Raw genomic sequence first — 15693 nt, forward strand, 5'->3', positions numbered from 1 at the left:
CTCATGCACACTCTTCCCCACCTCAAGAATATCTTTCCAAATTCCAAAATTTTCAAAATTTGACATCTTGACATTTATTCCTATCTTGTATCATCCTGCTCTAAATCTATAATGTTAAGTATTTTTGGACCCTGTCATCAGAAATGTTAACTATTCCCACTAGTTTTGTGTCACCTTTCTTTTGAATATATATTCCTTTACCCAAATCATTGATAAAAATACATAGCACCAAGCTCAGATTTCTTGGCAATTTCACTAAAATTGATTTCAAATCATTTAGAATGTCCCACAACCCAAACGAAGTATCCAGGAGTAACCCAGTTTGCTATTTACATCCTTCTTCCTGTCAACATGGTTTTGGAGGGAACCCTTGAGCCTAGCAGAGAATTAATACAAATAGGTGAGTCTGTTCTATTAAATGCTTCCAGTCTGGGAAGAAGATAACCAAGATGGCAGAGAATTAGGAATGAGGACAGGATTTAGGAATGAAGATAACCACCTTGTGGACATGGTGTGGAGCAAGGTATGGGCTGACCACAAAAATAGGCTTGCTTTGACTAAACATCTATTTCTACCTAGCTGACAGAAGTTAACAGGTAGTTCAGCTTATTATCTGGTACTAGTTTAGATAGAAAATTTCCCTGGATTTCTTTCACCCCTCTGAAATTATTCCTACTGAGAGGTTTCATTTCAAATCAAATTCAAATTCTGTAAAAACCACAGTCTAAAACACTATGCTAAATGCTAGGGTTCTTCACAGTTCTTACTTTCAGGGAGATTACAATCTAAAAGGGGATGTGACTTGTACATATAAGTAATAGAATATAATAAAGACAAAGAACAGAACCAGACCGAGCACTCTTAAGAAAATTTGAGGAGGAAGACTGAATTTTCAGCTTGGGAGTGGTGGTTTCCCTTCCAAGTTTTATGCCCCAGGGATACTGGTTCTCTCCTTCTAGCTGGAAGGGCAATGGTCCAACCTCACCATCTATAATTCTGAACACCAAAGTATAAGGGGAAAGGAGTGAGAAAGAAGCAGGACCCCTGGGCTAAGACAACTTGGCCCAACTGTAGGCAGATGTTTCAGTCTTTCAAGTTTCTGCCCATATTTAGGGCAGAAAGTGCCTCTCACTTTCTGACCAGAGACCTCTCTCACCTGGGTCAGATTTCTAGTTGATAGCAGCAGTGAATACACTCAAAGACCAGATCAATTTATGAACATTTTATTTGTGTTTTTTAAGATTACAGAGTAGTTATTGCTGATCTAATACAATCACTCAGACATGAAGATTTCCAACAGTCTTTTGGAATGGTAGATCCTCGAGTTTTTATTTCCTTTTAGTAGAATGACAATTAAGAATTAGATGATTATTTTATATGATATATATGTATATATATATGTATATATATTGAGTTCAGAATTGAATGACTTGTCCACATATAATTTGCTGGTGTTGCCTATTTTCCTTTCCTAATTTTTTAATTAAAAAGCTTTATGCAATAATGCATTTTGATTTCTTTTAAAAATCACAACAGAGTTAATGCTGAGACAACCATAGGCGCATAGCAGCAATTCTGGATCTGTTGAGGGAGAAGCCAGCAGCAGAAAAAGCTTTATAGGAGTGCATGGCTATGGAGAGCTGTGCTCAGAAGTGGGAGGAGGTGGGACATTCAATTTTATTTTTCTTATTTAAAAAAAATATAAATATCCACATAGAAGTTAAAATAAGGGCTAAGAATCAGTTAGTTCAATGAAAACAGCACCTGCAACACACTGGAGTCAGACACAGAACAAGTAGCTCTTTCCCCTGTTCCCAGACAATTGGACTGTGTACCCGAAACAATGATCTGATAGGTTCCAAACTCATGGCAGACAAAAAAGGGGACTCCCAGATGTGAAACTTAAGGACACCTATATCTGGCTCCTGTCTGGGGATAATGGGCCAAGGCTCCAGTAGAGGTTAAGATAGGTATCTAAAACTCAAACTAAACAAGGAGACAGCATTGGCCACTTAACCCAGGAACATAGGGCACCATCTTACTCATTTAAAGCAGTGTATGTGTACATATATATATATATATGTATGTATATATATATATATACATATATATATATAAAGCACAATGGGCTTCTTTAAATAAATTGGATAGTCCATGATCTTAAGGTCCAGGTACAGAGTTCCATTAAGAATCAGGTCCTGGAGAACAGTAGGCTGGGCTTCTGCCTCAAAGGAACATCAGAGTCCAAGGTACCAGACTGATGGAATCTACTCTGTTTGGGAGACCAGGGGACCAATAAGTACCATGAAACATAGAACTGTGTAGAAGAGGAGGAGTAAAGTGGAACAGGAGAGAAGGAATTGTCTATTGAAGAATCTAGGCATTGATAATCTTCCTTAGAAGGAAGTAAAATAGGGTTCAGAGGAGATAACCTCAAGTACCAAAAGCATAAATGGGAGTTCTCCAACAATTACCAATAGTACTCTAAAGGACCACAGTTTGTGTATTAAAACCTAGCAAACATTTTACTGAGGGTATGATCACTTGCCTAAGCCTCTCCTCTCCACATCCCCCAAGGTAAGGTCACTTCCAGGCTGGCCCTGAGGGTAAAAGATGAAGCCTAGGTAAGGCCTGAAGAGGTGGTGTAGGACAAGAAAACTAGATTAGGTCCTGGAAAACCTGGCCTGGGTCAAATCTGATCTGAAGAGCAGAAGTGGTCTAGATGATACTCTAAAACCAAATGGTATGTGGTAGCTTTCAGGTAGGACTGAAGTTCCCAATAGTTAAAGATAGCTGGGGTTACCTTAGATCAAATGTAATGCTGATATTAATCCTTCAGACCAATTACTAAGACCCTTGCAAGACCCAGTCCAGGCCAGACCAGTACAGCACCAGGCCCTTCCAGGGAAGTACTAAAGCTGAATCCATCAATGGAATGAATTACAGAATCCCAGGATGCTTATCTTAATAAATTCTACTTGACATTAGAGTTGCCCAGTAACCACCCCAGATGATAGACAATACAGGATTCCTAGACATAAGTGGGGACTGGGGTGGGAAAAGAGAAAGAGGCCAGGCACAGATATTTCAGCAGAGTAGAGAGGATACAAGTCAGACAGCAGAGAAACTGGATCTTGGCTCCATCAGTGGTAATGGCCATAGGGATAAATGTTTGATGAAGCAAAACTACTCAATCTAGCTGAGATCCCCTGAACATATAAGCCCAGTGATACTTATTAAAAAACTCAAGTCAGTTTATCAAACTGGAAATCACCCAGGAGACTGAAATTCTTAGCCCCTTTAGAAGGTGTCCCCAATTTGCTAATTTGCAGACCTAGAAGCCTGTTCCGTTCTGAACTCCAAACATACTAGAGCTGCCTGAGGAATGCATATTCTTTCTTTGCTCAAACTTAGAGAAAATTCTGGGCAGCAGCAGGAAGATGGGGTGAAACAGAGTCTTACAAATTTTCCTCCGAGATTATTTCAATTTTGCTTAGAGGGGCTTCCTGAGATGCTAACCAGCCATATGGCATGAGAACAGAGTGACAGACCCTCATGGATTTGGTTCCCACTTCCTGAGCAGAGCTTTGGTTGATTTGGAGAGCTGGTTTAAAAAAAAAAATCCAAGCAATACCAGAGCTGCTGAGAAAGTTATGGAGGCACAGTCTCCTGAGAATTAATGTCCAAATGGCCATAAACATATAAGTAGGAGTCTTGGATAAGGAAGGGGACCCCCTAGTAGAGCCAGGTACAGCTGAATTTTTGTGGGGTTCACCGAAGCTGTCACCCTTCCCCCTCAATAGTTTTGTCAGAGAAGGCAGTGATAGTGCTGGCCAAGGCTGAGGCCCTGGGGCCATGCTGATTGAGTGGCTTTCCAGAGGTCTCACCTGGGGAAGGACAAGAGGGTCAGCAACTGAAGATCTGTCACAAAACTCCCCACTAAGGGACAAAGACTCTGGAATCCCTGAATGGTAAAGATACCCTGGACAATAGACACATGGCCACAAACAACTCACATCTAATGGAGAATGATGCTGAAGATGTCAGAGTGGGGTAGAAGGGGCTTTCCCACACCCTTTCTTCCTCCCAGCCCATCCTCTGTGGCTCTCACAGCCCTCAGGGCAGTAACCAAACCATGGGCTGAGGCTGAGGGCACAGGATTCTAGTTTTTAATAAATAAATAATCTAACACATTGTCTATGGGGTGAGCATGGCAGGTGGCTCTGACCAGGGAAGCAGCTTGCTGGGTTTTGTCCTGTACAGTAGAGGAGAAAAGAATTAGGGGTCCTGTTCCTTAAAACGTCTTCTGGCTTCAGTTACAGGAACTTAATATCTAGAGGGAAAAAGAAACAAGAGAAGATGAGGCTATCAGGTAGTGGGAGCAGTATGCTTGGAAGAAGAAATGGGGAACCAAAGACTGTAGTACGAATTAGATAAAAGGTTCCTCCCAAGTGACCCAAATCTTATCTGGGGAGTGGGTAACTGGCTCCTTGTCACATCAGTGGAAAAGACCCAGTCTTCTCTATACAGAGAAATGGAGAGCTACTGGAAATTTAGTCATGGGAGCAATTACTGGCAGGCCCCTCCACAGGGGGAGCCTTGGATCCACGCATGATACAGGTGCCCTAATTCGGAGTATTCAAAGTCCAGCAGAAGCAGTTAAAAACTGCCTCCTGGCCCACCCAAAGGCTTCCCAAGGGTCCAAGTCACCTGTAGTAGTTAGGCTTGAAGGGTCCATTCTTGTTGAGGCCCAGGTACTTAGCCTGCTCGTCTGTTAGCTCTGTCAGGTGTGCATCAAAGGTGGGCAGATGAAGACTTGCCACATACTCATCTGGAATGGGCCCCAGAACCAGGGTGTAAGCTTGAACCTCAGTTTCCCAACCACCCTTTCCAAATCCATTCTAGGAATATGAATACTATAATTTCTGATGCTGAGTGAATGATTGTCTTCCACATCTATCTTTACCCCTCAAACTTTTTTATCTTCTTTTTACTACTCTTCAGATAGGAGTATTTGGTTTTCAGACTCCACTCAGTCTCCAGCTTTGTTCCTAATACTGGCAGAGCCAGTTATGGGGAGGTGCTGACATCTAGAGAAATGTGGAGGTTCAAGAACTAATAAAGGGACTGGGTTAAGGAGCTTGAGGGACCTGAGTCCAAATGCCAGCCCTGTCCTGGGCTTGATGAATAGCTCTGGGTCACCTGGTAGCACTTTGGGCACTATGGGTTTCTCCTTTAGTTAAATCCAGGCAATGATCTTGGAGAGTTCTGGGAGAAAAACTGAGCAACATAAAGGCTCCAATTCACTCTGCTCCAAGTTCCTCCCTGCTCACATACCATATAGGGCAGATCACAAACTCTGTGAGGACAGAGCCTTTATCTTTAATTCAACATCACTTCAGAGAGCTTAAGAGTAATGTAATATATTATCAACTAATTTATTGGCAGCCCTTTATAGGGACTGGTAGAGAAAAGCAAAACCATTTCTTGTCTTATTCCTTGATTTATACTTCTACAACTTAGAAGAACACTGAATCTCTTTAGGTGCTTGAGAAAGGTCAAGTACTTTTTTAAAAAAAAGTTTCTCTTATAGGGACACTCACAATCAGAAAGTGCTAAATTCCCCAAAGAGACAGAAGATGGAGGTGGAAGGTGGTAGGGTGAGATGTTTTATCAGAAAGGAGTTTGGTTTAGGGCCATTAGCAGCCCAGGATGAAGGGAACTAGCAGAGGGGACACTTACAAGTATCACTTAAAAGGTCAGCAAAAGCATCTCCTTTTCCCCTTTAAGACTGCTGCAATTGAAGATACTCTGCCTACCACAAATCTTCCCACTTCTTTTTCTTTGTCTGACACTATCATGGAGGCACCCAATGAAGCATGGAGGGCACCTCAATGATCCAACTAGAGCTAAATGGAGGGAACCTTGCTGAGCTCTAACTCTCTTCTCATCCATATATGAAGAAGAGCTTGGCCACCCAAACACTGCTTCATTTCCTCCCTTGAGGCTGCTTTGTCCAGGGTTGTGCTGGATAGGGTTCATCCTTACCCATTTTCTTGGGCAGTAGGTAGACATCCTGTTTATAGCGGCCTTCAGGGGCATTGTAAAGCTCTATCAAAGCCAGAGCCTGGAAAAAAAAAAGCAAAGAAAGTGATTTCCTGACTAGTCCCAGCAGGCCTGGGATCCCATCACCTACAATCTGTCAAGAAGACCATTCTTTTTTCTCTGCTGGCCTCACCTGAGTAGTGGCAGTGATGGAGAGCACAAACGTAGGCACTGTTGAGCAGCTCAGGTTCAGCAGACGGCCCTAGGGAGCAAGGGAGATGCATATGTGTTGGGGCAACTTCCCTTAGCTACAACTATACTTTTAAAAAGAGTGAAGGAAAGGGCAAGACTCCTATGTTCAAGTCATTCCACATCTATCTGAACTGAGAGAAAAAGGACTTTGTAACCTGGTACAACAATTAGTTCCATGCTGGGATATATTCTTTATTTATTTATCTATTTATTTGGTTTTCATGAGGCAATGAAGTTAAGTGACTTGCCCAAGATCACACAGCTAGGTAATTATTAAGTGTCTGAGATCTAATTTGAACTCAGGTTCTTCTGACTCCAGGGCAGAGGCTCTATCCACTGTGCCACCTAGCTGCCCCTAAAGAGCTATATCTTTAAAAAAAAAAAAAAAGAACCCCAACCTACTTGTAGATTAGGAGTAATTGTTTAGGAGGTCTACTAAAATAAATCTTGAGCAGAGAAATGAAGGTAAGAGGACTAGTATTCTGTTCATTCTGAACTAGCTAGCTGCCTCCTGGGGCTCCAGAGACTCAGGAAAGCTTTTTTCTTTAAAAGTTGCTGTCTTAGAATGGGTGCTTGTAGGGAAGGGATGTGCCAGAAATCCCTTCCCCCCAACCCACTCTGTTTTCTAGGAAGTTTCAAAACCTTCTCAACTCTGAGCACTAACAGTCAGAAACAATTGCAAGGCTTTCTTTTGTCTTCAAAATTGCTAGCTGGGCCTTCCTAAGCTAACTAGAAATAAGTTACCAGGCAGGGAGCTGACGTCAAAGCAACATCAAAGGTACAGATTTAAATATTCTGTACTCTACTCATTTTAGAAAGAAAATAGGTAAAGCCTTCTTACAAGCATTTTATTTTAGTTAGGAAAGTAGGGTCAGGTGAGGATGGGCTAAGAGGGGGAAACTTCCATATTTCCAGATTTCCCAGTCTATAGATTTTAATGTTTTTAAATTTATTTTTTAAAATGACAAAAAAAAAAACACCACAAAGAACATTGAAAAATGAAACTGCATGGAAACAGTTATAATATTCCTTGCTATTTTCCCATTTCTTGTCTGGAGTATCAGAGCAAATTGGATAGGCTAAGAGTAAGAATAAAGCAACCAGAAGTCTAATGCTAGGAGGAAAAGGTGTCAAGAAAGAAAGAGGTAGAGCACTGGCCTGGGAAAACAGAGGACAGAGATGAAAAGGACATTGTTTTGGACAGGGTACAAGATAGGGAATTTAAATAAACTTTCAATAGCCCATATTGAATAGTGCTTAAGGGGGTAAGGATAAGATAGAAGTTCAAGCCTGTGGTTTTCAGAACCTGTCTAGTGTAGCCTTGGTTACAGCCAGGAATATCTATCCTTCACATTCACTAAAATGATTTGAACCTTCCCACAAATGACATTGTCACTTTGAGAGCATCTCACAAAGAAGCTATGGTTCTATCTAATAATTCTTTCTATGGCAATAGTCATTGTCTGACTCAACCTGCAAAGTGACATGAGGAGACAGGATAATAAGTGAAAAGTGAGGGACCAAAATAGTTCTTAATTGCTGAATGAAAAGAACTTTCACAATTAGAAATACAAGTCATGGGTAAAGTAGTTAAATTTCTTTCTTAAGAAACTGGCACTATGAAAAGGAGGTGGTGGTCCTAGGAAAAACATTCTACTCTTTCAATTATTTTTTCTTGGTGGAGGTGGGAAAGAGTATTATTTGAAGTCTTTTGTGAGTTCTAGCCTAGCTCTGATACCACTGTTCTGTCCCAAGGTTATAATTTTCCAGACTTGCTTACCTCTGCCAATAACACTATTCTCTTTCCATCTGGCCAGATTACATGATCAACTTGAGATCTCACCCGTTCCCAGGTCAGTTCTGGGGTACGAAGACTTGCCTGAAACACAAGGAGAAAACATGCCATTAGCATTCTGAGTCCCAATGTGAGGGATGGGGGGGTTACACCCACCCTACCAGATAAGGAGGACTTATCCTAGGCTGTTTGGACCTATTCTATTTCAGAAGATTAAATCTAGGCCCAGTGAGAGTTTACTCAATTTATCAAACTCCAATCAATACAGAGCCTCCCACTTTCTTCTGAGCACAGTCTGAAATGCTATGGAATACACAAAAGAAACCAGAGACATTATTTCTGCCTTGAGGGAGATTCCAATTTAGTTGGAAATGTAGAATGCCCACACATGTGGGAAAAAAAAATCCCTCATGAATATTTACAAGCAACATGCAAACACAGGAAAATTAATATAGTACAGCAAGTTTTGAAGGGACAAAGAAGAAAAGGACTAAGTTGGGCAGAATTAGAGAAAGCTAAGAATCCTACCCATAGTAGGCTGTGGTCCAGGCTTCTGCCCCCATATCCTATTATTTAGGATATCACAGTGAGGGGATGATGGATCCCCCTATATTTTTATGTATTATATAAAGGTATGTATGTGGTGTACACACACACACACACACAAACAGGCACACAGGTGCTCTCTCTCTCTCTCTCTCTCTCTCTCTCTCTCTCTCTCTCTCTCTCTCTCTCTCTCTCTCTCTCTTCCTCTCCCTCCCTCCCTCCCTTCCTCCCTATCTACAATGTAGATATGAAGTAGACCTTAGAGAAACTACTCAATGCTAAGAGTAAAGCTCTCTGTAGTTCATTCGTGCTATTTGTATAATGCATATTAAGAGAGTGAGAAAAAAGCATTAAGTCATTAGCAAAAGCAATCAGGACAAAGTCCACTAGAATAGATTCTAGATAATACAATTTTCTTTTTCTAATTGCTCTGTACTGACTTCCTCCCATAAGACAATGACAACTATCAAAGGGAAGGGAAGAGAATTCTCTGTCCCAAACTACCTAGTTCTCCACCAGATTTTTATCTTACCTAGTTTTAGATTTTATAGAAGAACTAAAATGAGCTCTGTACAGTACAATTATCTCTTAATTGGTCTCCTCAGCCAACAGGTTCAGAGAACCTCAAGGGTTATCAGTGTTCCAAGTTCTCACAAAGAGCAATAGCAATTATCCACAGTAGTTAAACACCAAAATTTCAGGGAAAAAAAAAAAAGTCAAACGAGCAGATGAAAGGACATATAAACCCACGGACATGAGTATTTTGTTCCATTTAGCAGGTCTATTCCTATTTGGAGGAAGTATGTTTCAATCGGCTATATCACAACTTAATGAGAATATTCCTTGAAAATGTATAATTTCAGGGTGGCTAGGTGGCGCAGTAGATAGAGCACTGGCCCTGGAGTCAGGAGTACTTGAGTTCAAATCTGGCCTCAGATACTTAATAATTACCTAGCTGAGTGGCCTTGGGCAAGCCAATTAACCCCATTGCAAAAACAAAAAAGAAAATGTATAATTTCCTTTGTGTGGCTACTTTCTTTGCCAATTTTATAATAAATAATATAACTTCCTTGAGTGGAACTACCTATGAGAACATAATGAATTTCAAAACTTTATAGCGTGGCATGTAGAGAAAATACAAAGCTATTATCTAAACATTATGGTATAATTCTCAGGCTGTCATGGACTGTTGAGGTTATGGAAATTTGCAAAAGTTTTTAAAGTTTGCAATCTTCCTGCCAATAATAAATTATATAAGATGCCAAATGCCTTTCATTGATGAAAGAGCCACTATGAAAGAAAGAAATGATCATGGGCCAAAAAATTCTATTTTTCACTCCTTGGCCTTGAGACTTCAGAGAATCAAAGCTTCTTGCAATGAAATACATCTTTCTACTTCCTTGTAAGGTGCCATCCCTTCCTAAAAATGCACCAATCACAATTCCAAGTACAAAAATTCTGTGAATTTGCTCAAAATATAATTCTAGCAAAGATATCAAAACATGTCTCTAAAACTATATGCAGAACTAAGAGTAAGGAATTGATTCTGAAAGTCAATTATTGGGAAGGAGTTAAATATAGAAGCTGGTATGCTTCTATCTTTTTATTGTTGATGATGCTGACAGACTTGTAGCACTTTCAAAACCAACAGGTACTTACCCTATCTTTTATTCTAAGAATTTCTTTACATTCTGAGGAGGAAAACTACATCTAGCCCTAATTTTTTTCAGTTTGGTGGAAACTCAAGGATGCTAAACACAAAACTTCCAGGAGGCTAAGGCTGTATCAGAAAGGTATATTGGTCAGAGATCTTTGGGTTTTAAGAAAAATAACATAATAAGGTCTGCAAAGCACTTTACATCCATTATCTAACTTGATTTTCACAAAATTTTGTGAAGTAGGTCCTATAAGTAGAGTTGTCTAAGCAGTCACGTAGTTACTAAGAGTCAGAGGTAGAATTCAAATCCAAGCTTTTACTGCCTCCAAGTCCAGCATTCTTTCACTCTAGTGAGTGCCTCTCAGTCTGTCTCAATTTCTTTATAATTAAACATAATCTCATGAGATTGTTTTGGAATCTTCATCTGGGTTGCAAAGAACTCCTTTCTCCTCACCTGACTGATGATTTCTTAACAGGATTCAGGGCAAGACTACTCCCTTCTTTTGGGATCTTCTCATCTGGGGAAGAACTAATTAGGAAGGAATTCTGTAAGGACTAATATGGTATATGGGCTTCTGTGTGTTTTGTGGGACTGGTGGTAGGGGGGGAAGATGAGGTTTGGAAATTTAATTATCTAATCTTTCAGCAAAGGAATTATGTGGCACATAAAAGAAACTAGCAAGAAAATCAAATCAACCAAATTAATAATTGGAACATGATGGGAAAGCTCAGTGGAACTGTACCACAGAAGTAGGGCTTGTTAAAATATTTTTCCATTTATTTTTATTACCTTTTTAATGACCAATGAGCAGAGAAGAGTTATAGAAAGTAACCTGAATAAAGAAGATATTCCCTAATTGTTAAGAAGGCTCTCAATACATTAATAATTCCTTGCTAGGCAATACTGATACACACTCAGAGTACCCCCAATCAATGATGATGAGAGATTTTCCTGAATCAGCTACCCACAGTGGAAGAACTGTGGAAGAAACATACAATAACAATGTAAAGCCAGAGGGAAAATTACACTTTCACTAACTGTGACGTTTGGGAAAAAAGTATAAGACATCTCCTAATTCACTATCATGAATAATACAGTGAAACCTGTTATGTCTGAGTAAATATAATTAGGATGAATAGTGAAAAAAGAGCATCAGGATGATGTTCTTTTCAGGTCTGATGAAAATATAACACAGAAAATTAACACCATCATTAAGAGACAGTTTCTAGAAAGTGACTGAATAGGTCAAAGGTCAAAGAGTTAAAGACAGAGATCTACATCTACAGGAATGAAAATGTAAGTATCAGTATGTGATGGGAAAAAGCTCCCATGTGAAATGTTGCAGTTGTGAAATAATCTTATAATATCAAAAAGTGCAAGCTTGTAAGTAAACTCATTGTAGGAGAGCCAGTTAGGTCATCCTCACTAAGGATGCACAATGACCTTTGTATCTCCCTTCTCCCAGGTTTTCATTGTCCTTTGTGGCAGCCCTTGCAAGAGAGGAGAAAAGGTCATATAAACTGAAGAGGACCCATATGTAGCTTACCACATCAATCTCCGTATTGGAATGTCCCATATTACAAACGATGCAGCTGTTCTTCATGCGGTCTAAATGCTCTCTTGTCACCACATTCTTATTACCTTCAAAAGAAATTTAGACAATGAATTAGAAGCATGAAGTAGGCACAGCGTCTCCTTATCTTTCCCCCTCCTCTAGCTTTCCCTAAGGCTTTAAAGACATAACTATTTTTTAAATATTTGGGTTGTTCCCTCCAAATTGGAATTTCAAAAATTATTGCGTTGTGAATGAGACTATCAGTATTTCTATGGTATGTGGTTTTACTAAAGAAGAAGATACATGGATTGAGTCAAGGAAAATGAGACCTACTATTCTGACTTTCTTCCAAAACTTAAAATGCATCTCTTTTGAGGGATTTGGAAAATAAGCTGATTAGGTCCCTTTCTCTTCTAATTATGAGCAACTTTGCCTTGATGTTGCCATGATGAAAGGGTCATTGATTTAGAGCTGGAAGGGACCTTGGAGGGCCTCATTTTGAAGCTGGGAACTTCAGGGACACTCAATGTCTTGCCTTGAAGTCTTGGAGGTCATAAACTGTTCGAGTTTGAACACAAATCTTCTTACTTCCAAATAAGTACTCCTTTCACTATAGCCTGCTGTCTCCATCACTGGAGTAATTAAGAAGGAAATTCATGATGTTGGAGATGAATGAGGTGGATTGGGACAAAGCAAGGGTGACAAATTTAAATTCTGAACACCCAAGTACAAATTTGCAAAGAGTTCCTTCTCTGTCCCTCACCTATGTGTAAGGCTATCACTCAAAGAAACACTTTCATGTACTATAAGGAAGCTCCTGAATGTACTTCTCTAGGAAACCTTCTCCAGGAAGGCTGGAAAATTAATAAGTTACTGGTTCTGGGGACCCTTACCTCTGACACAAAAGAAGCTAGCAAGAAAATCAAATCAACCAAACTAATAATTGGAATATGATGGGAAAGCTCAGTGGAGCTGTACCACAGAAGGTGGGCTTGTTAAAATATTTTTCCATCTATTTTTATTACCTTTTTTAATGACCAATGAGCAGAAGAGTTATACAAAGTAACCTGCCTAGAATATTTTTACTGTTTCATTACTTTTGCTCCCTGACATGTTCCTTAACCCCAACCACATCTGTAGTCACAGTCCTACCTGTACAAGTGATGACAATGTCCACCTGCCGAATGACCTCATTCAATTTTACAAGTCGAAATCCATCCATGCTGTAGAAATAAAACCAAATACTTAATTCAAGGCATGGGAGTGGGAAGAGAAAAAGGGGAGACACTAATTGCACAACAACTCAAAAGTTAATACCAAGTCTTGTTCCTAGGTTTTCTTGATATGCCTGGATTTATTCCTAATACTGGAAATAATATCTTCTCAGGAGACATGGCATAGAAAAAGGTCTTGTGAAATACTGGATAAATTTCCTTCAGATAGCAAGGATCTAAGAGTTGGTTTCAAGAAATTCAGTGGGGAAACAATGATAGTCAGACATTAATCTTCATTCTATTTTCATGTGCTGTTGGTCCTACATTCACAGTGGAGCATTACAAAGAGTAAGAATTCTTTTCATATGTCTGAACCTTGACTTATAGAAACCAGAATGGGTAACAAACTTCACCGACCCATTTTCTGACCCAGATTCCTCTATTTAGACAACAACACTGTAAAGATAAAGAACTTTCAAAGACTCAGAAACTGATCAATGACCACCCACAATTCCAGATGGTACATGATAAAATATTCTGGACTTCTGTTAAAGAGCTGATGGACTCAAGAGTGCAAATTGAAACTTTTTTTTTAATTTAACCACTGAAAGAATTTGTCTTGCTTGATTACACATGGGTTATATTTTTCTTGACTCATTTGGAGGAGGGGATGGAGAGGTAGGAGGGAGAAAATTTGGAACTTTATAAAAATAAAATAAAATTATTTTAAACACACACACACACACAAACACAAAGTAGAAGGACAAGAGGCAAACACTTGCTCAAACAGCAAGAGCTGAACAAGAAAAAGAAAATATTGTTTTGGGTTTTTTTTTAATGTTCTGGGTCTGAGCAATCTCTTCTCTTTTCTATTTATACAGAAATTCTAAATTTTAGCTTAGATTTCCCATGCTATAATCATCATAGCTTTGCAAACGCTTGAGCAGATTACCCTGGGCAATGCCACATGTCATTTTAAAGGGTGCCTATTCTTGTTGGAAGCTATAAGGGACTAAGATAAGTGGGAACCAAAGAAAATTTCTTTCATGGTCCTTGTTAGCTGAAAGTCATTTTTTTTTGTGGGGGAGAGGAGATGGGAAATGTTATTTGTCTCCTTCATTCTGGTAGAAGACCATGACAATTAGGGAATAAGACAAGCATATGAATTAGGTTTGAGTGAGGGATGCAGTGCTAAGTCACCAGCCTCACTTTTTCCTCCAGAGTAATCTGGATCCAGTGGCCAGATATAAATCAGGAGGAATAGAGATGGCCCTGTATTCAAGCCATCAGGGTTAAGTGACTTGCCCAAGGTCACACAGCTAGAAAGTGGCAAATGTCTGAGGCTGGATTTAAACTCAGGTCCTCCTGACATCAATGCCAGTGCTCTGTCCACCAGGCCTCAACACTCCTTCTCAATACTTACCAGGCCTGCAGGGCACAGATGGGGTCAATCTCAGTCACATACACTATGGAACCCATGGCCTTCAGGGCAGCACAGCATCCTTTTCCCACCTAAATAGGAAAAGTGAAGACAAGTGAGAAGAATATCAGTAACAGAAGCAGTTTCTCAAAGTCATGGCAAAATTCTTGAAGCCCCCTATGACCACCCCCAGGAATTTCACTGAAATGATCCATACTTGGGAGAGGAAAAAGAAAACAAAGGCATAAATGCCATTTCAGAAACACCTCTGCAGAACTCTTGCCTCACACATTAATATATACAAAAACACCCACACTCACGAACTGCATTCAAAACACAAGCTAAAAGAACATCACAAACAGTGGGACAAGAACAAATCAGAAAATCAAGATGAGAAAAGATGTTACAAAGAAAAGAGAATATGACAATTTATATTCTAATTAGATGGCTTCTAAAATAATATTCCAGGGTTAAAAGATGGAAGTGGAAGAGCAGTCTGAACCATACCCAGACCTTCTCTAATGTGAACAAAATGGACAAGTATTTAGATGAATACATTTAATTATCAGTTCTATGACAGACTAAACTTTACCTCTCCATAGCCACAGACTACCACTTGCTTCCCACCAAACATCATGTCTGTTGTCCTTTTAAGCCTAGGGGAGGGAAAAATATCAATTAAGCATTAGAACAATTTGCAGCCTACCTTGTTTGTCCCTCTATGCCAGACTGTATCTTCTTAGTTTGTACTGCAGCTCTTTATAAAATTTAGAAAGGAAATCAAGCTTTGAATATCTCGAAAAATTTTTTATTAAAGTCTGAGAGAGAGAGAGAGAGAGAGAGAGAGAGAGAGAGAGAGAGAGAGAATACCTATAAAAACTTATTTGAAGTATCAAGTGATGATGGGGATTGTATCAGGGACGGTTTGTATAAACTAATGTGGAGTGAAGTGAGCAGAATCTGAGAACAATTTATACAATTATAACAACAATGTAAAGATAAACAGCTTTTAGAGATTTGAGAATTCTGATCAATTCAATGACCAAAAACAATTTCAAAAGACTAAAGATATCCCTTCTCCCTTCCCCAAACCCAGCCCATTCTATATTCCTCCTGACAGAGAGGCAATGGACTTGGGGGGCACAGATAGAGACATATTTTTAAGAAGTGGCCAATGCAGAAATTGGTTTTACTTACCTATGCACACT

At 39.6% G+C, this 15693-nt stretch overlaps 1 protein-coding gene across 9 annotated transcripts in view; it reads right to left on the reverse strand.

Annotated features, from left to right (window-relative positions):
* Positions 1–1207: 1207 nt before the first annotated feature.
* AHCYL2 (adenosylhomocysteinase like 2) overlaps positions 1208–15693 on the reverse strand; it is a 151869-nt gene continuing 137383 nt past the window's right edge. For 6 of the 9 annotated variants that reach the window (XM_074193718.1, XM_074193716.1, XM_074193723.1 and 3 more), the window contains exons 9-17: positions 15078–15141; positions 14489–14577; positions 13004–13074; positions 11843–11937; positions 8078–8176; positions 6239–6307; positions 6049–6127; positions 4711–4831; positions 1208–4333 (exon numbers count right to left, since the gene is read on the reverse strand). In XM_074193718.1, coding sequence (XP_074049819.1) covers positions 4327–4333; positions 4711–4831; positions 6049–6127; positions 6239–6307; positions 8078–8176; positions 11843–11937; positions 13004–13074; positions 14489–14577; positions 15078–15141 — 694 coding nt within the window. In that variant the 3' untranslated portion in view covers positions 1208–4326. Of the gene's footprint in view, positions 4334–4706; positions 4832–6048; positions 6128–6238; positions 6308–8077; positions 8177–11842; positions 11938–13003; positions 13075–14488; positions 14578–15077; positions 15142–15693 lie in introns of those variants that run through there. The other 3 variants (XM_074193720.1, XM_074193719.1, XM_074193725.1) reach the window with 1 other exon arrangement.

Source organism: Macrotis lagotis, chromosome 7, assembly GCF_037893015.1.
Source record: "Macrotis lagotis isolate mMagLag1 chromosome 7, bilby.v1.9.chrom.fasta, whole genome shotgun sequence".
Taxonomy (NCBI): Eukaryota; Metazoa; Chordata; class Mammalia; order Peramelemorphia; family Peramelidae; genus Macrotis; species Macrotis lagotis.